At 38.6% G+C, this 22,169-nt stretch overlaps 1 protein-coding gene across 3 annotated transcripts in view; it reads right to left on the bottom strand.

Moving 5' to 3' along the window:
- LOC121238879 (E3 ubiquitin-protein ligase listerin) overlaps positions 1–22,169 on the bottom strand; it is a 37,698-nt gene that overhangs the window by 3,663 nt on the left and 11,866 nt on the right. For 2 of the 3 annotated variants that reach the window (XM_041135950.1, XM_041135949.1), the window contains exons 5-12: positions 19,918–20,009; positions 18,875–18,977; positions 17,861–18,013; positions 6,363–7,021; positions 5,703–6,195; positions 4,582–5,105; positions 3,038–3,776; positions 209–905 (exon numbers count right to left, since the gene is read on the bottom strand). In XM_041135950.1, the coding sequence (XP_040991884.1) occupies positions 209–905; positions 3,038–3,776; positions 4,582–5,105; positions 5,703–6,195; positions 6,363–7,021; positions 17,861–18,013; positions 18,875–18,977; positions 19,918–20,009 (3,460 nt within the window). The remainder of the gene's footprint in view (positions 1–208; positions 906–3,037; positions 3,777–4,581; positions 5,106–5,702; positions 6,196–6,362; positions 7,022–17,860; positions 18,014–18,874; positions 18,978–19,917; positions 20,010–22,169) is intronic. The other variant, XM_041135951.1, reaches the window with a different exon arrangement.

Raw genomic sequence — 22,169 nt, 5'->3', positions numbered from 1 at the left:
ATTTTTTTTTGATAAGTAGAGAAAAAAAAAGAAATAATTAAAAACAATTAAAGAGACAATGAATGTATGTGCAGAATTATGCTTAAATTCTTGTGTGGGCATCATTATTTGTCATTGAACGTGATTCATATCTATCAAGAAACGTGAGAAACACCACAATGACAACTTAGAGTTATTAATTAAAAAGAAAAAAAGAGGTTTGAATTACCTTCTTCTATTTTCCATGAAACCAGAGGTGGGAACAATAGAGTTCTTTGCAGCCAGCCTTCAAGGGCATCCTGCATGTGATTCTCCTTTGGTGAATCAAGTCTAGCATCCATACTAGATTCACCAGATCCAATGCCATTTTGACATAGTGCTCGTACAAGAATATTCACAAGAGGCGGAAGAATTCTCAAACAGTTTATATTAATTGCTTCACCAATAAAGAGCTTATTTACAAGAAATTCAAACAGTGTCTTAACTTTCTGTGTTTCCCATATATCATCTTTGAACAAAGTATAAAGAAAAGATACAAGAGCTCTCAAGAAGGGTTCTTTAATATCCTTGACACCGTCACCTGAAGCAGGCCACACATATGAAAAACTATGTGCACTTCTTCCTCCATGAACAAGAGCACCATGAAGTAATATGTTGAAAACAGAATCCAATAAGCTTTCCTGGAAACCATAACTTCTACTCTTGACATATGAACTCAGTAAAGGTAAGAAAGAAGCAATGGCACTGCCACCCGGCCACTTCCATGTGCACAACATTTCAGCAACAAGCCAAGGTCGAGAAGTAACTTGTTCATAGGCTGCTTCCTTGGGCGATGGAGTATGTTTACCCAAACCAATAACTCTGTCTATACCAATTTTCAAGATAAGTTTGTTGACAAAAGAAACAAACTTGTCACTCCCAGAGGCCTGTATTTGTCATATATTTGCATTTAGTAGGTCACCAAGTACTTATATCTGATTGAAAGATGGCAGAAACTACAATAACCAACTGAATTTTCTTAAAACTTGAAGATTAGCCTAATATTGTACCCTTTTCCCAATGGCTACAGGGACTAGTATCACAATTGTGTGAAGTATAAACAATTTCAAAGCCGTGTTTACTGGCTGTACTATCTATCTCTCTTCTGAATCAAGCTAAAAAAAAAAAAAAAAAAAAAAAAAAAAAAAGAAGAAAAGCATTCAAGATACATGCGCATCATCTGGCAAGTACGAGAAATTTACCCATCAACTACACATAGATATATAGGAATTGATTGAGTAACAAAAATGGATAAATGCTCAAAGTACACATAGCCAGCAATAGTGACATATCAGGCCATGCAAAGAGATAACATGTTTTTACCAGGGAGTATATACTAAATCAGTGAGAAATCTGCAAGTGTGAGCCAAAATTTGCGCTCGGTTCTGTGTCATGGCTACACAAACTTCTAAAGAGGCCTACTTTTGAAGAGATTAGAGTAAGTTTCCATCTGTACTAGGTGTGGGAAGCGGGTGCCCTCCACCCGCTGCACCGCCCCGTTTGCTCCGCCCCCGCCGAGGTGGGGCGGGGGATCCGCTCCGCACAAACGGGGGCGGGCCCCCCACCCGTATAAAAGGGGAGTTGCGGAGGCCGGGGACGGAGGAGGCTCAGCCCCACTCCGTAAATCCCCCACCCCGCTCCCGCATGTCAAACCCCCCCCCCCCCCCCCAATTTCCTCAGTTTCTCTTTCTCTTTCTCGATCTCTCCGTCTCTAGATCTCAAACTCTCTCGTCCCAGACCCAGACTCCCAAGGACCCAAACTCTCTCGAACTCTCTCAAACTCTCTTGAACTCGATCTAACTCTCTCGATCTCGTTTGCCATGGAAGTAATAGACGCCGGCAAAGAGGACTCAACTGGGTTTGTTGCAACAGACGCCGCTGAGACTGAGAGGAATCGATTTCGTTTGCCATGAATGTAACAGACGCCGAGGTAGATGAATCTCTCTTGGGTTTGTTGATTGTTGTAAAAGACAAGGAGATGAATCTCTCTTGGGTTTGGGTTTGTTGTAATCGATTGGGGGAGCCGAGGAGGGGAGGAGGGGGGAGGAGGAGAGGAATCGATTTCATTTGCCATGAAAGTAACAGACGCCGAGGTAGATGAATCTCTCTTGGGTTTGTTCATTGTTGTAAAAGACGCGAAGATGAATCTCTCTTGGGTTTGGGTTTGTTGTAATCGATTGGGGGAGCCGAGGAGGGGAGGAGGGGGGCGGACGGATGGAGGTCCACCCCCGCACCCCGTGCAACGGACGGGGTACCTCGCCCCTGCATGGACAGAGGCGGATTACGGGGAAAAAATCCCCACCCCCGCCCCTGGGGGGGCCAGGGACGGGGACGGGGTGGCCCTGCCCCGTAAGGGGTGGGTAGCACCCGTATAAGTAACGATAGTTGTAATAAAATGATATCCATGTAGTGGACCGCATTAAGTTCTAGAAGCATTATGCATCTAGCGATAGCAGCAGCAGTGCAAGTGGTTATGTAATAAGCAACGATTATGGTAATAAAAAACTATATCCATGCTAGAGCCGTCAATGTGGTCTCACTAGTTTGTCCAACAGCCTCCTAAGATTCTACATATGCCATAGAGTTCATACATAAGGATTCCCCTTGGAACTAATTAAGGACTATGATGCATACATTCGACCGAAAAACTTCTAGTAGAAAAAATATTAAAGAAATAAGTAGATGAATAAAATATTGTAAGGAGACAAAAGAATGCTATCATGTTCCAAACCAACACCACCAAAAATCTTAAGTACAAGTTTATCCTAGAAGTACTTGCAAGAACAAACTGATGAAGCAGATAGGTGCCTGATGGCTTGGTAGGACAGTCTCAATAGATTAGGAACTCAAGTGAACATGCAGTACTTCTCAAGTGAACTCAAGATAGAGGCAATGTGTTAAATAACCTTCTACATTAAATGAAAAAAAAAATTAAAAAAAGAGCATAAGAAGGAATCCATAACACCACTGTCCTAACATATTGAGTAAGCAGAAAAAGCCATTTGAAAATTACACTCACATGAATGCCAGAGGGCACATTTTCAATTTCCAACACAGCTGCTCCCTTTGGGGTATTAAAATCTGGACGGATCCACAATGGCCAGATATCACCCTTGCTCAGAAGCTGATCTAAGAGATTTTGTTCCTCATCTTGATCTTGACAAAAACATTCAAGAACCTCAAGCATCCACAAGCAACACAAAGATGTGATATTATCGGCATCTAGTCTATCTTCACTGAAGATGGCAGAACGAATACACTGAATCAAGATACTCCCCAATCTCCCCCTACTGTGTATGCTGAGGCTTTTCCAGAACTGATTACTTCTCTTACAATGAAAAGCATGCACTGATTCACCAAAATTCAATCTGGCCACAATATTTTTGTTCAATTTTTCATCAATTGCATCGTCTATTGCTGTTCTTATGCTAAACTCCCAGTCAATTATAAATATTGCAGCTGAAATACGCTGAAGTAGCCCATTTTCTTCATCAAGTGTCTTTAAGCAAAAGAAGCTACCATCAAGCACTTCAAGAGCAAATTGGCCCATCTCATACATACTAGAAGAGCTTTCTAGTTCCATCCCAAAATTCATTTCCCTGGCAGCTAGGAGAAAACCAGCATCCCTTACCCAAGTCAAAGAGGACTCTAGAATGAAAGAGAGCAACTTTCGGAAAACCTCCTCAAATATCAAGATCAATGTATTTCTCGACACAAAGGGAGTTGCATCACCTTCTTTCGAACCACCAAGAACAGCACTGCAGATAAGGCAGATTATTAAGGAGAAAATATGCAGTAATAAAATCAAACACTCAAATCATCACTCTTAAGCCTTTCTAGTTTACAGGTAAAAAACTATAATTAAGAAAGCTATTTCCATTTGATGAAAATCAGTGGCCCTCAAGAAATTTTAACCAAACCAGCCTGAAACATCTTTTATTCAATAACCCTTGAAACTATCAAAATGAACTCAAATCTTCAATTGAATGCAGGGCAGCCAAATCTTTCCTACAAACGGAACATTAGTCAACTCCAGGGAAAGGGCGACTATAAAACAGAGAAGCAATTTTGTTACAAAAGCATTATGAGGATAACTGATGGTATTCAGTCTTTGGCTAGAGGCTCTTTAGAAGCAATCCCAAAGTAGTGCTTGAATGATTGTACGTATTTGAACCAAAGTACTAGACAGGGAACTAATGTACCACAGTAGGAGCATCACAGTACTTAACTTGAAAGGGTTAAGATAAGCACAGGTTGATGCGGTATGTGCAAGTAAAAGAGTTAATAATATGGAAACCTAAAAAATAAGCAAACTATGCAAATCAAAGACAATACAGCATGTTCTGAAGATGATGCATTATGAATGGTATATACTTTTTTTTGTGGGCATGAACAGTATATACATGATTGTAATTACTTTTTGTTTTTACATGCTTACGATGAATACAGTATCAGATTAATCATCTACAGTTCATTTACTTCTCCATAAGTCATGGTGTCAGTTCTTAATTCAGAGTTGGACAAGTTTGAAACACGTCATGTCAAAAATATTGATCTACCTACCGTACAAACTGAGCATCAGAAGTTCTGAAGGGAGGAAGTGAGCTGGCAATGGTAACAGCAGCTATCTCTAAATCGTCATGATGCCACTGATCCATTTTGGCACCTTTCTGAGAATAGGAATCTTCTCCCACTTTCCTTGTAATTTTATCTCTTGCTTTCTCTAACAGCATTGCTAACATTGCTATGCGGTTGGAACCTCGGTAAGCAGGCACAGTTCCAGAATGTTCTAAGTTAGTTACATGTGTTATAACAGTACCCCACTGTTCAGAGAAACATTCATCATCGAGCAAGGCAAGCAATAGATCAAGTCGAGCACTGGTAGAGCTATTATCTTCATGCATGCACCAAGGAACAAAAATCTCCCTGAACATTTGAATAAATTGCTCTTCATTCAATTGTCTACCCCTATCACCAGACAAACTAGAAGAGTGACCTTTATTGTGAATAAAAAGTTCTTGGAGGATCTTGCGTGGTCCAAATACAGAAACAGAAACCGATAGAAGTCTCACACACTCTGGTGAATCCTGGCAACAAAATAATAATAATAAGAAAATTGAAGAGGGAATATCTAAAGTAAGAGGACGAATAAAAGGCACATCAAAGACTCTGAAAGCACTACTCAATACCATAAGACCTCGATAATTTCAATTTCTAATATAACTCTTTTAAAGACTCTGGGACTAATGGATAATTTACAAAAATAAGCTTCTGTTTTCCTTGCACAGCTGTGTCACATAGAAATGATCAAACTATGGTTTATGTAAAAAGCAAGAAATCACCATTTTAAGGCCTTTCCTGGCATCAAATAGTATATCTCCTTTACACTTCTTAAAACATCATAAAGTAAAAACAGTATAATAAAGTGCAACTTCAGAGCCCTCACAAACAGAACTTTATATTCGTTTCACATGACTGGTCTTCATTTTCCTCTTCTTGTCTTTTCCTTCTGATGGCCTGGTGGCCACCTACCTATTATATCGACCACTCCAAGACAGAAACCACCAAAACAACCTCTTTATGCCACTATTAGTTAAAGATTCCAAAAAAACCCACAGAAATGGAATAAATAAACAGTATATTAACTCTTACTCCATCAAAAGATTTATTCAATGGTGACTTACTAGTGATGTTATCAATGGGAAAGATTGTGCCAACATTGGTCCCACTAAATCAACCAAAGGCCAATTTTCATCTCTATGAACTGCATGTTCCTCCAGTAATAAGATAAAATGAATGATCTGTTCAACACTTTCAGTGCTTCTTTCTGTGTTCTCTGTTTGCTGCAGCATACCCAGGCAATTTTCCTTAAATTCTACAGTGAAAGTAGAGAGCAGATCATGCTCCATTAAACTTATGCCTGAAAGAATTTCAATAATACATTTTCCCAAGTCTCGAAGATAGCTCACTGGATACTTAATATTTGATGTTTCCGCTGTCTTCTTATTGGAAGGTAAATTACTTTTCTCAGATGAAGCTGCAGATGTTCCAGATAAGACTCCTTCCGAGGTTTTTAAGCTCACCAAAAACATGTAGTCTTGCCACAAAAGCTTTACAAGTATATTGTCAATAAGATTGACTTGAAAATGATGGATGGAATCAACTCCCTCACAGTATCTAAGATAGAAAAGAAGACAACAGTCAAAAAAACAGGAAAAAAAATGAATGAACATGACAGCAAAAGAAGAATGCAATAATAGTAAGAAACGCTCCATCAAACACACAAGCAACCAGTTATGAATAATAGGATGCCATATGAAAAATTGGAAATAGAATCCTCGAACCTTGATGCATTACGTAATCCCCAAAGAAAACATTCTTTAAATGCCTGGAAGAATGCTACTCTATTGGCATTTGAGGAATGGAATGGATTTCTTCCTGCCCATAGGTTCTGGAAAAAGTCAAGAAAAAACTTCTCTCCCTCTATTGCTTTAGGTGGTACAGTGTCTAAGAATGGAACTAGAGCTGGATAAGAAACCTGATAAGATCCAAAGCACCCATTTCTGAGAAAATACCATAACCGGCTGCATACAACTTTCTGAACATTCAAGGAAGTCCAACTGTCAGGGAATCTTCTAGAAAATAGTAACACTGCATCCCACATTGAAGAATGACACACAGGATCCTTCTCTTGGAAAGCACCGAGTATCATGCCAGATATAGTTTTTATATTTACTTCATTAAAAGCCTGAGGAATGTTTTTTATAAAACTCCTTAACACTGAAAATGCAGCTGACCGGATAGCAGGGCTTTGAGACTTCAGGAAGTCCACAAAATATTTATGAGCAGTGAACAGATTTTCGGCAGAAGAAATAGCAGTTGCCCGAGCCTTTGAAGCATGTTTTGGTTCAACAGTTAAGTTTTCAAAACCAGGTCTTTCTAATTGCACACAAATCAACACATCAAGTAGTGTAGCCAGTGCAAGTAATGATGCATATATCACCTGCAACTCGAGAAAATAGGAGAATACATTAAAGAGAAGAAAATATGACGACAAAACAGCATATGGGCAAATATTAAATACTAAGCCATAAACAGCAGTGTAGAGACAATTGTACATGTACACATTGAACTAGGTTTCAATAATAACAACGAAGGAAGGGTAAGAAATGTATTCCTACATCCACCCCACCAAGCCACATTAGTGAACAGTTACCATCCAGCAGGATTTAATAAAAGCTTTCTGAACTAGGTGGGGGTCTCCCGTAATTGATAGATACCAAGCTCAGGACTCTGACCATTGGCTACACCTCTTTCTTGGGGTAAAATATACTAACCTCCCCTACGTTCTATTGAAATTACACAGACTGACCAGGTATTTTCAAAAATTACAGCTCAGCCCATTTCAGAACATTCTGTAACAAAGTAATAAATAATCATTATTTTATAGATTGAACAAATTCCTTCATCCTACACTTGCCCTAAAATTTTCATGTCTCTAGCATGAATTTTTGGTCAAATATCCAAATTTCCAAATATGGTACCGAAAATCTGATCTTGATGCTCGAAGTGATGACCCAGTTGGAAATCCCTCATGGAAATGAAACTTTTGAGTACAAAGTAAAGAGTGGCATGAGATTCAATGGGTTCAAAGGTGGTTCAAGAGAAGGGATTGTTTGGTGATGGTAATGCTGTTTGTTATGGAGATAATTTACGATATTATGGGATTTGATTATAATTTATGGAGATATGATTTGGGAAATATTTATTGTATTCTTGGTGATAATTTTCTTTCTAGCTAGATTAGATATTGCTATAAATTAGGTTGTAAATACTTACCTTGTATAGCATATTAGACGCATGGAATCTGGCAACAATCTTGTATATTCTCTTCTATATAATGAAAGCAAACCCTGAGTAAAGGGTATTCAGACCAATTTGACATGGTACCAGAGCCCCTACTCTGATATTCATCTCTGTAGTCTTAATCCTTCGTGTGCGACGGGAAGAATTTTTTTTCTTCCTCTATTTCTGCAAGTTCCATCTTGCTCTTGTGTGTCGGTCTTTTCTATGGTGAAACACGTTGTGGGTTTACTGTTCTGTGGCAGTCGACCTCCTTTGTGGTGGTGTTCGGCTTTTTCTATGGTGGTTGAGTGGTGTTCAACCTTCTCTGTGGTGGTCGTTGCTCTGTTTCTGGGCAGTTTTCTCTCTCTCGGTGATTGCTTTGTGGTGGCTGGGTCGCTGTGGGCATGTTAGCTCTCTCTATGGCAGACGGCTAGTTCTGTGGTGGTTGTGAGGCGGTCGGCGACTTCTGTTGCCGTCTGTGCTAGGTAGGTATCCATTTGCCTGTCGTTGAAGTACCTTGGTCTTCCGTTGAGGGCTTCTTTCAAAGCTCAGACAATTTGGGATCGTCGTTGATAGATCGAGTAAAGGTTGCCCAAACTGATGATTCAGACTTGGTAAAGATCAGAGGAGAGGTTCAAGAAGACAGAAGGCCTGAATTTACAGTATTTGAGGATGGCACCTTAAGATTCAAGGGAAGAATATGCGTTCCAAATGTTAAGGAAATTAGAGAGGTAATCTTAAGAGAGGCTCACCGGTCACTCTATACCATTCACCCAGGTAGCACTAAGATGTATAGAGATTTGAAGCAACAGTTCTGGTGGAATGGTATGAAGCGCGAGATAGCTAGCTATGTGGCTCAGTGTTTAACATGCCAGCAGGTCAAGGAGGAGCATCAAAGGCCTTATGGGTTATTACACCCACTCCCTATACCAGTTTGGACGTGGGATGAAATTGGTATGGATTTTGTGTCAGATTTTCCTAAGGCACCAAGAGGTCAGGATGCAGCTTGGGTAATTGTCGACAGGTTGTCCAAGACAGCTCACTTCATTCCGATTCAGATGATGTATTCTACAGACAGGTTGGCAGAATTATATGTACACGAAATCGTCAGACTGCACGGAATCCCCTCTAAGATAGACAAGGACACCCGTTTCACTTCAACATTTTGGAGGAGTGTACAGAAAGAGTTAGGGATAGAGTTTACTTACAGCACAGCCTTCCACCCCCAGACAGATGGACGGTTAGAGAGGACAGTACAAATATTGGAGGATATGCTTAGAGCCTGCGTAATGGACTTCAAGGGCAGTTGGATTAAATACTTATCTTTGATCGAATTTGCATACAATAAAAGTTACCAAGAGAGCATTCAGGCGGCACCATATGAAGTTCTTTACGGCCGCAAGTGCCGGTCACCTCTCTATTGGGACGAAGTGGGAGAACGTAGAATCCTTGGACAAGAGATTATTCAAGAGATGCATGAGAAAATAGCGGTCATCCGAAAGAAACTCGCCATTGCACAAGAGCGACATAAAAAGTACGCGAATCAGAGGCGTCGAGAGTTGCAATTTGAAGTAGGAAGCAAAGTATTCTTGAAAGTGGCGCCGATGAAGGGAATTATGCGGTTTGGTAAGAAAGGCAAGCTGAGCCCGAGATATTTAGGCTCTTTCGATGTACTAGAAAGGATTGGAGCTACAGCATACAGGTTGGCCCTCCCACCACAATTGTCAGCTATTCACGATGTTATCCATGTCTCTTTGCTTTGAGGGTATGTTTCGGACCCTACACATGTACTAGAGTACGAGCCTCTCCAAGTTCACGAGGATCTGACCTGAGGAATTTCCAGTCAGAATTCTTGCACAAAAAGCTCAAGCACTCCGCAAGAAGACCATTCCGATGGTCAAAGTGCATTGGAGCAACCACACGGAAAAAGAGGCCACCTGGGAGCTAGAAGAGGAGATGAGGATTAGGTATCCATATTTATTCGATTGAGGTACGTTATCTCGAGGACGAGATTTCTTTTAAGAGGGAGAGATTGTAACATATGGGTTCAAATTTAGGGCTTGAAACTAGTATTTTATTTATTTATTTATTTATTATTTATTCTTATTATCTTTATTATTTTTATTATCATTTTAGGAAATATACTAACAGATAGATTACATTAGTGATTCCTTCCCTATCAGAACCTTCATATGGTTATCCATTAGGTTCCCGTATTAGATTTGGTTCCTAGTTCAAGACTAACTCCAACTCAAACTCTTCAAAATCCTCTCAGAATCTGACTCCTCGTAGGAACATGTTCCTAAAGTTTAGGCAATTTCGAATTATAGACAATCTCCTAAAGATTCATGTTGCTTCCCTCCCGTTGCCTATAAGAAACCCACAAGGCCTCTGAATTATACACACAAAAATCCCTGGAGAAAAGACTCTTTCATGTAGAGAAAAAAATCCACTCCCGCAACCACCACGCAGCCTCTCTCCAGGCAACCATCTCAATGGACCACCTCCCACACCACCATAGAAAATGCCGGCCAACCTATTCCCGTCGCACCCACTCCCTCAAGTAAGCCCCTGCCGTTGCGCGCCACCTTCCTCCCTCTCGGTTATTTGAGTTTTCAATTCCACCTCTCTAAAACTCTCTTCCTTTTTCCCTTTCTCGGTGTCGCACTACCATAGGGACCTCCCAGTTGCACCGACGTTACGATCAGCCACCTTGAACCGTTGTCGCACTCAGTCCCTCTCTCGGTGAGTCCCTCGTTTTGCCATCCCTCTGTTGTCCCGCATGTTTTAATTCCCGTGGAATCAGTTTGTGTCATAGCGGGCCCTTCGGCCCTAAGGCCATACGGCTAAGTCTATTCTTAAAACAAACAGAGTGTTGGGCTTACTTTAAATAGTCTTGTATTTTTAATTGGGCTTAATTTTATTATACTATTTTAATAATTTTATTGGGCTGGTTATATTTTCAGAAAAACATTACTCTTCCATGGGCTTTATCTATTTAAATAATTATGAGCCCATAGATGCAAATTTTATAAAAAGTATTTAAGGGATTTTAAAGTATGTTTTTTAGAGTTTGCTATGAAGCCTATTATTTTAGTTAAGTTCCATTATACATATTTAATTACTTGGAGTATTACGACACGCTTTTCTAGGAAATTAGTAACGTCTAGTACCTCGTATAGGTAACGCGCTACAAGTTCAGGAAGCAGCGGTAAGAGGTAAATAGTATGATCATATAAATTCATGCGTACTGTAAATATTATTGTTATGTATAAAAATATGATGTGCTTATGATGGTTAACTATGCTACGCTAAGAGGCAAGTCAAGGTTGGATTATTTATACCATGTTCATGTAGTACTTATATCATGTATGCCATGAAATGTCATAAAACGTTCAGAGCATGTTATGTCATGTCATGTTATGCTATGTCATGTATAAGAAAATACCATATTATGCCATGTCATGCTATACCATGTACAAGAATATGCCATGCTATGCTATGCCATGTATAGGAATATGCCATGCTATGTTATGCCATGTACGAGAATATGCCATATTATGTCATGTTATAAATTCTCATGCATTAAGAAAGATAAGAAATGTTACGGTGCCATGAACTCAAGCGTGGTTAACCCCAAGTTAAGTGAAACACGGACCCAAGCGTGTTTCACTCCATGTTATGCAAGCTAAGTGAAACACGGACCCAAGCGTATTTCACTCCATGTTATGCCAGTTAAGTGAAACAAGGACCCAAGCGTGTTTCACTCCATGTAATGCCAATTAAGTGAAACACGGACTTAAGCGTGTTTCACTCCATGTAACGCCAATTAAGTCATGTATGTAACGCCAGTTAATGATGAATACGTATGCTATATGAATCTGTGACGATATATGTATGTAAAATCTTTCCGAAAGTCATGTTACGTGTATGATTGTAAATCTATGAAGCTATAGGTTGTGATGAGTTTTCAGAAATTAAGTCCATGCTAGGCCAAATTATATTTTACGGCATGATGTACTACTTACTGAATATTCGACTCATTTTTGTTTGTCTTCCTATTTTTTTTCTATGTTTAATTCTCACAGATGGAGATTATGATGACGCAGAGCTGGATGACCAGAAGTAGATTTAGTACAAAGAATTAGGAAGGAATAAGTGATATTCACACAAGAATTAGATCTCTTTTATGTCATTCATAGGATTAGTTTATGTTCTTTTACTTTACGTTCAGTTTTCAAGACAATTATGTTCAATTCAGTTTTAACATTTTAATGCTTTTTAATAAATGAGGTATTTCAGGATATGAATCTCTTTACCGGGCATTATGTTATGAATGTTAATAACATCTCTATCCTACGGGAATGGGGTGTTACACATTATTATGAAAATGGTTGTTGCGTTATAACCACAAGAGGGAAGCTTTATGGAAAGGGATGATTGACATGAAGTATGAAAGTGATAGGGGGGTTGGTGTTCTCAAGAGGGTAGGGGGACATATGGAGTGTGGCCATGGAAGTATATACGGAAAGGTTGGGATTCTTTTGCAAGTAATTTTAGGCTGCGTTTGGGGGATAACAATAGGATCAGCTTTTGGCAAGACGTGTGGGTGGGAGACACGGGCTTGAAGGATGCTTATCCCACGATTTTCAGAATTGCACGGGAAAAAGAAGCTATGGTGGTTGACTTGCGGGTAATTAATCAAGGCTCACAGGAGTGGAACATCAGCCTTACTCGGGATGCACATGATTGGAAAGTGACTGTTCTGGTGGAATTTCTAAACTTTCTGTACAACACTTCTACTGCTGCCACAATGGAAGATATGATGGAATGGCGACCCTCTAGGAAAGGAAAATTCTCGGTATGCTCTTTTTATGACTCTATTACTATGCATCAAAGGAATAATTTCCCTTGGAAGAACATATGAAGGACTAAAGCACCTACAAAAGCTGCATTTTTTGTCTAGACAACAGCTCTAGGGAAAATTACAACCATTGATAATCTTAGAAGAAGTGGCCTTATTATTATGGACTGGTGCTGTTTGTGCAGAAATAGTGGTGAAACAGTGGACCATCTACTTTTACATTGTGAGTTTGCTCGAGATATCTGGAATTACTTCCTTAGCAAAATGGGTATAGCATGGGTGATGCTGGGTAGGGTGGTCGAACTTTTAGCAAGTTGGAGAGGGATCATAGGGACACCACAGATTGCAACCGTGCGGAAGATGGCCCTTATATGTATTCTTTCGTGTATTTGGAATGAAACAAACGAGAGACTTTTTGAGGATCATGAACGCTCCTTGGAAGAGTTTAGGATTTTTTTTCTATAAGACTTTATTTTTTGGGCAATTGCTCTTGATTTGAATGGTCTCAGCTTCTATGATTTCCTTGTAACCGTTTCTAGTTCTTGAATAGGTGTATTCACATATTACTTCTAGTGTACCTAGGCTATGCCTACCTTTATATCAATAAAAAAAACTTATTTCTTATCAAAAAAAAAAAAAAAGGTATCCATTTGCCAACTCTTTTTTTGTGTCCGTGGGCCTAATTACTTGGGTATCATTATCTGGGCCCTCTATTACTTGGGCCTAATTATTCTATGTCTGTGGGCTTCCCTTCTTTGTATTGCGTGTTTGGGCCTCTATTTCACTTAGAGTTGGAACTGATTTGATTTGGGCTTGCTGTTATTTCTTTTTGACTGCTTGGGCTGATTGTTTTTTAGTAGGCTTTTATCATGTCTATTGAAAATACTATTATATGATTTACTAGAAATATTTTTTCTATGTGGGAATTTCAATTTAAAATGTTCTTGAAAGGGAAAGAATTATCAAATCATATTGATCGTTCTGTTCGAGTTCCCACTGATGAAAAGAAATTTGTCCAATGGCAGGTCAAGGATGCTAAGGTGATCTCATGTCTATTGAGGACGATTGAGCCCCATCTTGTCACAAATCTTCGATGTTTTACTATGGCTCAGGCTATGTGGGACTACCTACATCGTATTTATCAACAAGACCACAGAGTTCGAAAATTCCAATTGGAGTTGGAAATTAGCAATTACAATCAAGGTAATTTGACCATTGAGCAATTTTATTCTGGTTTTATTAATCTTTGGAGCGAGTATTCTGCTATTGTTCATGCTAAGGTTCCCCCTGCAACACTCGTGGCTCTTCAAGCGGTTCATGCTGAGAATCAATGTGATCAATTTTTTATGAAGCTTCGACCTGAATTTGAGCCTGTTCGAGCCGGTTTATTGAACTGTAATCTGGTTCCTTCTTTGGATATTTGTTTGGGAGATTTATTGTGTGAAGAACAACGGTTATCCACTCAAATGGATATGACTTCTAAGAATGTCTTTTCTGAGGCTGTGAATGTAGCCTATGCAGCACAAGGAAGAGAGAGGAACAAGTTGCAATGGTTCAGTTGCAAGGAGTTTGGTCATATTGCTCGGAGTTGTCCTAAGAAAGTTTGTAATTACTGCAAGAAAGAGGGTCATATCATCAAGACTGTCGAGTGCAGCCTCGTAATCGCCAATCCCAAGCCTTTCAACCTGTTGTTCAGTCGTCATCTTCTTCTACGCCCCCCACTGTAATCTCTAATTCATATGTTCTCATACCAACAATGGTCTAACAGATGATTGTGTCTGCTTTTATGGCCTTAGGCTTGTAAGGTACGGGTACTAACTCAACTTCTTGGATTTTTGATTTGGGTGCTTCTAATCATATGACTGGTAATATAACAGGTCTCCATGGTGTTCGTAAGTATAGAGGCATGTAAAATATTTAGATTGCTGGTGGCAGTACTCTTCCTATTACTACTGTTGGTAATTAGGGCTCCTTATTTCGCGATGTTTTTGTTTCTCCTGGCTTGCCTACCAATTTGATTTCTATTGGACAATTGGTAGATAATAACTGTGATGTTCATTTTTCTTGTGGTGGTTGTCTTGTATAGGATCAGGTGTCGAGGACGGTGATCGCAAAGGGGCCTAAAGTGGGACGTTTATTTCCTTTACAGTTTTCTATTCCTAATTTTTTTTCTCTTGCTTGTACGGTTATTGCCAATAATAATAAAGTCTGGCATAAGAAATTGGATCATCTTAATTCTGTTGTCTTGGCTCATCTTATGAAACATGTTTTTTTGGACAATAAAGATTCATTTTCTTCTTCTCTTGTATCTTTTGAACTTGTCGTCTTGGTAAAAGTAAAACTTTACATTTTCCTGCGCATGGTAGTCGTGCCTCTAATTGCTTAGAGATTGTGCATACTGATGTTTGGGATGTGAGTTTTGTTATTTCTCATGGTCAGTATCGTTATTTTGTGACGTTTATCGATGATTACAGTCGATTCACTTGGATATATTTTCTCCATTCTAAAGCTGACATGTTTTCTGTCTTTCAAAAATTTGTTGTGCTTGTCAAGACACAGTTCAATACTTGTACCAAAACTTTATGCTTCGACTCAGGGGGAGTACATGTCTCATTCTTTTCAAACTTTTCTTCAGCAAAGGGAGTTCATTTCCCAGTGTTCTTGTCTTTATACCTCTCAACAAAATGGAGTCACCAAGTGTAAGAATCGTCATCTTTTAGATGTCGTTCGTACTTTGTTGATTGATTTTTTTGTACCTTCTAAGTTCTGGGTAGAAATTTTATCTATTGTTGTCTATTTGATCAATCGTTTGCCTAATGTCACTCTAAATTATGATTCTCCCTATTTTCGATTATTTGGCATATCTCCTGTGTATCAATCCTTTCATACTTTTGGGTGTATTTGTTTTATTCATCTGCCACCTGTTGAACGTCACAAGATTGCTGCCCAGTCTGTCATTTGTGCCTTTATGGGATATAGTTCTACTCATAAAGGATTTGTTTATTATGATACTCATGCAAACAAATTTCGGATCTCCCGAAATGTGATTTTCTTCGAAAATCAATATTTCTTTCAGTCTCAGATTATTTATGATCTTCCTATTACTCTTCTACCCGTTTTTGATGATGTGTCTTCTTCTATTGAGCAATTTAAACCAGGTGTGGTGTATCATCGACATCCTCCTTCAACGCCTCTTACCAACACTGATCCATCATCTGATTCTGTGGTTCCTATACCTCGGCGCTCCACCAGGATTACACATCTACTAGATAGGTATGGTTTTTTTCATACCATGGTTACTGCCATTCTCGACACTGTTTCTATTCCTCACTCTTATACACAGATAGCCACCCAAGCATGTTGGCAGCAGGCCATGCAAGAAGAAATCCAAGCTCTTCAAGACAATCATACTTGGGATCTTGTGACTTGTCTCTCTGGTGTCAAACCTATTGGCTATAAATCGGTGTACTCATTCAACTTTCGGTCTGATGGCTCACTGGACAGATATAAGACCTGTCTTGTGGTTCTTGGGAACCGACAAGAGTATGATATTGATTATGAAGAAACATTTGTACCAATTGCCAAGATGACTATTATACAGACTATCTTGGCATTTGCTGCGTTGCAGAGGTGGTCTCTCCGCCAGATGGATGTGAAGAATGATTTTCTACATGGGGATCTAAAGGAAGAAATCTGTCTCCATCTCCCAGCATGTTTGCTACATCTTCCTCAGAGGTTTGTTGACTACGCCGATCCTTGTATGGACTAAAACAGGCTCCGCGTGCATGGTTTGATAAATTTCGCTCTACCTTGCTTGCTTTTCATTTTACTGAGAGTCAATTTAATTCCTCTCTTTCTTCGCAAGACTTCTGTAAGAATTGTATTGCTTCTGGTATATGTTGATGACATTGTGATTACTGGCTCTGATACTGAGTTAATTAAGCAATTACAACAGCATCTCAAGGCCTCTTTTCACATGAAAGATCTTGGTCTCTTGCACTACTTTCTTGGCCTTGAGGTGTAGATTACTCCGACTGGTACATTGTTACACCAGCACAAATACACGCAGAAAGTGATTTCATTGACTGGTCTCTAATCAGGTAACTCTGTTCTTACTCCCTTAAAGGTAAATCTTAAGCTTCGTCAGGAGGAAGGCGAATTTCTATCAAATCCATCCTTCTATCGGCAACTCGTTAGGAGTTTGAACTACTTGAAGATTACTCGTCCTGACATTTCTTTTGTTGTGCAACAAGTCAGTCAATTTATGCAGGCCCCCCGACATCTTCACTTAACCGCTGTCCGCCGCATTATCCGATATCTGAAGGGCACCTCTACAAGCAGGTCATTCTTTCCTAAGAAATCTTCCTTATATTTGGTGGGGTATAGTGATGCTAATTGGGCCAAATGTGGGATGCTCGTCGCTCTATTAACGGTTGGTGCATGTTTTTAGGCAATGCACTCATTTCTAAAAATAGTAAAAAACAAGACAGAGTTTCCAAGTCTTCCACTGAGTCTGAGTATCGTGCTATATCTTCCGCATGCTCTAAGATCACATGACTTCATGAGTTATTGGGTGAACTTGATTTTCCTCAACTCCATTTCACTCTTCTTCGTGTTGATAATACCAGTGCTATTCAGATCGTCGTTAATCCTGTTTTCCATGATCGTACGAAACATATCGAAGTCGATTGCCATTCCATACATGAATCCTTTGACAAACATGTGATTACTCTTCTTCGCATTTCCACCGAACATCAAACTGCAGACATATTCACTAAAGCTCTTTCTCGACACCGGCATCAGTTCTTGGTTGAAAATTTTATGCTTCTTAATCTACCAGCATCAATTTGAGGGGGGATGTTACGGAGATAATTTAGGATATTATGGGATTTGATTATAATTTACGGAGATATGATTTGGGAAATATTTATTGTATTTTTTGTGATAATTTCCTTTCTAGCTAGATTAGATATTGCTGTAAATTAGGCTGTAAATACTTACCTTGTATAGCATATTAGACACATAGAATCTGGCAACAATCTTGTATATTCTCTTCTATATAATGAAAGCAAACCCTCAATAAAGGGTATTCAGACCAATTTGACACTGTTGGCCAATGGTGTGCAAAATTACCTGCTGATGCATCTCTTTCAACTCGTCCAAAGCAACTGCTTTATCAGACATATTTTGTGGCGTGAGCTTTAGATTTTCTTCCAGATACATAAAGATCTCATTTGTGCATAGCATTAAAGCATCTAGTCTCTTCTCCTGTGCTTGAAAGGCGGCCTGTTGTTCATAATTCAGGTAATATTAAAACTTAAACCGAAGGTAGTAATACAATTACCCACTAAATTGAACAACTGAGCAGAAACTAGAAATGCATATACTTTTCTTGACAGGAGAAATAAGGTATATTTACCCTATACCAACTTTGGATCTTTGAAAAAAGATATGCTCTGAAATGCATGGGAGAAAAAGTTCATGTAAATGTAATGTTACCAGATGGTGAGACCTTTACATGTACCACTGTCTTTAACAAATAAGTTAACAAATAAAAATTGTGATAAACATACCAAATATTCAACAAATTAAGCATTGACCACAAGCATCGTATGCAGTATATATTCCAATGCCAATGCATGCACCACTCACAGGCTCATAGCCAGCCCAATGATGAAAAGAAAAATCTTGAAAAATGTCAGCAAATATGATGTGTTGAAACTGGAAGGCATTCAAGCCCTACATGTACGATGGTAGTCTAGGTCAACAGGTCCAAGCTGTAGCCATGGCCAATTTTAACATCCATGGCTGGCATACCACTATATAAAATTTTCCAAACATGAACAGGAAACCAATAAGTCAGTTTTCTTTCATTTGTGTCTGACAAGTTGACCGGAAATTGCTATAAAAAGGCAGGAAACATATTGCTACAGCAAACATTGCCGAAGGATTACACAAGTTGAAGATTTTCCTTTAACATAGTGGTCCAAGACAACGATAATTATAGCACTGCATAATCAGGAAGGCGAGACAGCATAGATTCAATATTAACCACTTTCCCAATTTGCAGATCTATGTTGTACCCTTAGATGACCTAGCATCAATAATTGAGAGAGGGAGAGAGAGTCATATGATGCCATCAGAAACCTGTAATGATCGTTTTGCAGCTTGAGAAACTTCAGAAACAGGATCAAATTGAGAAAACCACCATGGTCCCATCAAAGACTTCAGGTGCGGAGCTAAATCTCTCCTGAGAAACAAAAACAAGAGTTCCACAAGCAAGTTCTCAATGCACTTGGGACTTATAAAAAATTTCTCAATGTACATGGCAAAATCAGGGGAATCACATGCAAGTGAAGAACTTATGAAGATTCTGCAAAAATTAATTCTAAGAGAAATTATATTATATCATCCAAAAACTATCACATGTTTTCCACATGGTACCGTGAACTTCTAAAATTTGTATATTAACTACCTCTATTTTTCAATTTGCACCATCTGTTTCGATTTGACTGTTGCAATGAATGAGAAATTGGCAATGTGATACAACCCTTTTTTATATCAGTAAATGGTCAGATCTTAAAAAAGCTGCAAATTAAAAAAAAAATATATACGTATTTTAAGATGCAAATTGAAACTTTTGTAGTTTTGGGTGCAAAGTAAAGAACACATGATAGTTTGTGGGTGAGAAGTGTAATGCCCCATTAAATCAATCAAAACTGCAAGCATTAACAGCTATGTGTAAACATTCACAAGATTAAAGAAAAAATAAATCGAGAAGTTCAAGACAACACATCCTTTGCTAAAAACAATAAAATCTACTTGCCGCATTGATCAGATCAGAGAACCATTAGCAGTAGAAAAAGGTGACAAGGAGATATTCACCCATGTTACAGATCGTGTAGTTTACTTCTAAAAAAATTAGATTACATATAAAAGAAAACAAAAACAGATTGTAATAGTAACAAACTAGCTGGAACAAAGTTTAAAGCATCACAAAAATGAAGATACAATTAGCATCTACAAAGCTTCTTCTTTTTTTCCCTTCGGTCGTCTGCCTCCACTGTAAATTAGAGATAGTAATATTTAAGCTTAAACATGCACAAGAGCAACCAAAATCGTAGCCCAAGCTTCACAGTCATCAAAGCGTAATACAAAAGGCACGAGTCTGTAACAAGATAAGTTCAAACCCGACAGCAACGACAAGATTAGTCATGGTGTCATGAGTGGCTCGTCGAACTTCCCTATTATAGTCTTGCAACAGCCTCTTGTATTCAAACGCCTAAAAAGAAAAATAAGGATACTCAACACTCTCAAATAAAAAAATGGCAAGCAGAACCAGATTATATAAGTATTAAGTAGGCATAAAGCATAACAAACTACAGAGCGATGTGAATTAAAATAGCAACTGTTATTAAAAGAGAATAACTTCAAACAGGTTTATCCGTTGTTTAGAGAACAACGGCAACCAACGAATGTGGGCCACATAGGAGTTGAATCTTTAAGTTGGGTGCGCTGCAGAGGAAAAACAAATTATCAGGAGATTGTCGAGACCGAACCCCCCCTCTCTCTCTCCCCTTCCCTCTCCTTCGCAAACCCTAACCCCTCTCTCTCTCTCTGATTTGCAGAACCGAAACACGATTTGAAGACTACATCGATTTTCTCCAGATTTGAAAATCAAAACACACGATTTTTTGTGGACTACGTCGAAACACGATCACTTAATCCCTCTCAGGATTTGATTATATCTACAAGTTGCCTGAATATTCTTTTAAAATCCATTATAAGTGAAAACACAGTGAGATACTATTTGGAAAGCCCTGAGATCTGGATAACCCACCATCAATTCAAGTTACTTCAAAATTTGAAAACTCAAATACGTTTTAGACAACTGCTAGGGAAAATGATCAACTTGCAGTTCTATCAAGAGCAGCTGTTCTGGGGAATGAAAAGCTTTGGTTGCAAGATTTTTTTTCCCCTGCAAGCGATATGTATCATTAACTTCCATCTGCACCGATCAAAAAATGAAAACTATAAGTTTCTGTGGCAATGCTTCAGTTTATATAAGATTGTGTGGTTGATTAAGATTTTTGCTTCAAATTCTACTGTCTATATGAAAGATTATATCTTAGATTACAAGGGGTGCGACTTCAGACGCCGGTATGCGAACTGTGGGTGCGCCGGTCTGCGTTAGCCGGAAGTGTTGCTCCTCCACTGGTACGGCGTGCGGCTGGTTCTTGTGCAAATCGTAAGGCTGGGTTTATGTAAAGGGGAAGAGATGAATCTGTTCCGCGCGGCTGGGTTTTCTGAAAGAAGGTAGGCATTTCTATGGTGTGGCCAGCTTTAGTCTAGTCCCATGTACTCAGCTGATGTGTCATTCTATTAGTGGTTTCCGATAAAATCACCTTATAGGATTCACCCGTCTAAAGTGGTTTTTTAATTAAAATGTCCAAGTAACTGGTAACCAAGAGATGCTGATGCTGTATCTAAAGCATGGTTAGATGTGAAGCATCCACTTTAAGAGACTAAGGGGATGTTTGGCAAACATGAGAATTTTCAAAATTCTCAAAACTTCTCATAATTTCATTTCCAAACATCACTCAAACACAAAACACTTTTCAATTTCAAATTTCAAGTTTTTCATTTAATCATTACCTAATCATTATCCAAACACAAAAATCAATATAACTTTTGCAAATTTCAAAACAAAAATATTATTAAAAAATTATAGTAAAATTTTTTTAAACCTTTATGGTATTTTTATTTAACCTTTTCTCACTCTTTTGCCAAAGCCCAATAAAACATCTTCACTCAAACCATTTTACTATTATTCACAAAATTTTGAGATACTCCAAGCACCCAAACATGCCCTAACTCTCTGAAAAAAACAACTAGGAAGCCTTTTTAGTCCAATAACAAGGGTCCGTAGTAGTTCAAGAAATCAATTATAGTTTAATTTCTTTTAAAATTGGTTTTCTCTAAGTTCAAGGATATTTTGTCATTCTATAACTGCCATTGGTGGGTATCAGGTTTTATTTGATATATTGGTGATTTTATTTACATTATGGATTAAATGTAAGGGCTTTAGTCCAGTCCAACCATTAATGTGTTCGCTGTTGTTTTTTAATAAGCAATCGAAATTTTATTGCAACTCTAAAAGGAGCAATCGAAATTTTATTGCAACTCTAAAGGAGCAACCGAATACGCAGGAAGTTTACAAAATATACACCTAGTCAGAAAAAGAAATGTGTTTGCCAGTAACATGATTTCATCAAATGATATATTTGCCCTTCATACTTCATTTCAGAATCCAAACCGTTTGCACAAAAATTGAAATATCAATCCTTCTCTTCCATCCAAATCAATCAGATAATTTCAATTAAGCAATGACAATAAACCAACTTCCAAGTATTAAGTACCGGAGGTAATAGCAGCAACATGA

Source organism: Juglans microcarpa x Juglans regia, chromosome 7D, assembly GCF_004785595.1.
Source record: "Juglans microcarpa x Juglans regia isolate MS1-56 chromosome 7D, Jm3101_v1.0, whole genome shotgun sequence".
NCBI classification, from domain to species: Eukaryota; Viridiplantae; Streptophyta; class Magnoliopsida; order Fagales; family Juglandaceae; genus Juglans; species Juglans microcarpa x Juglans regia.
Note: the sequence above shows the minus strand (reverse complement) of the source record. Positions and strands in the feature narration are given on the sequence as shown.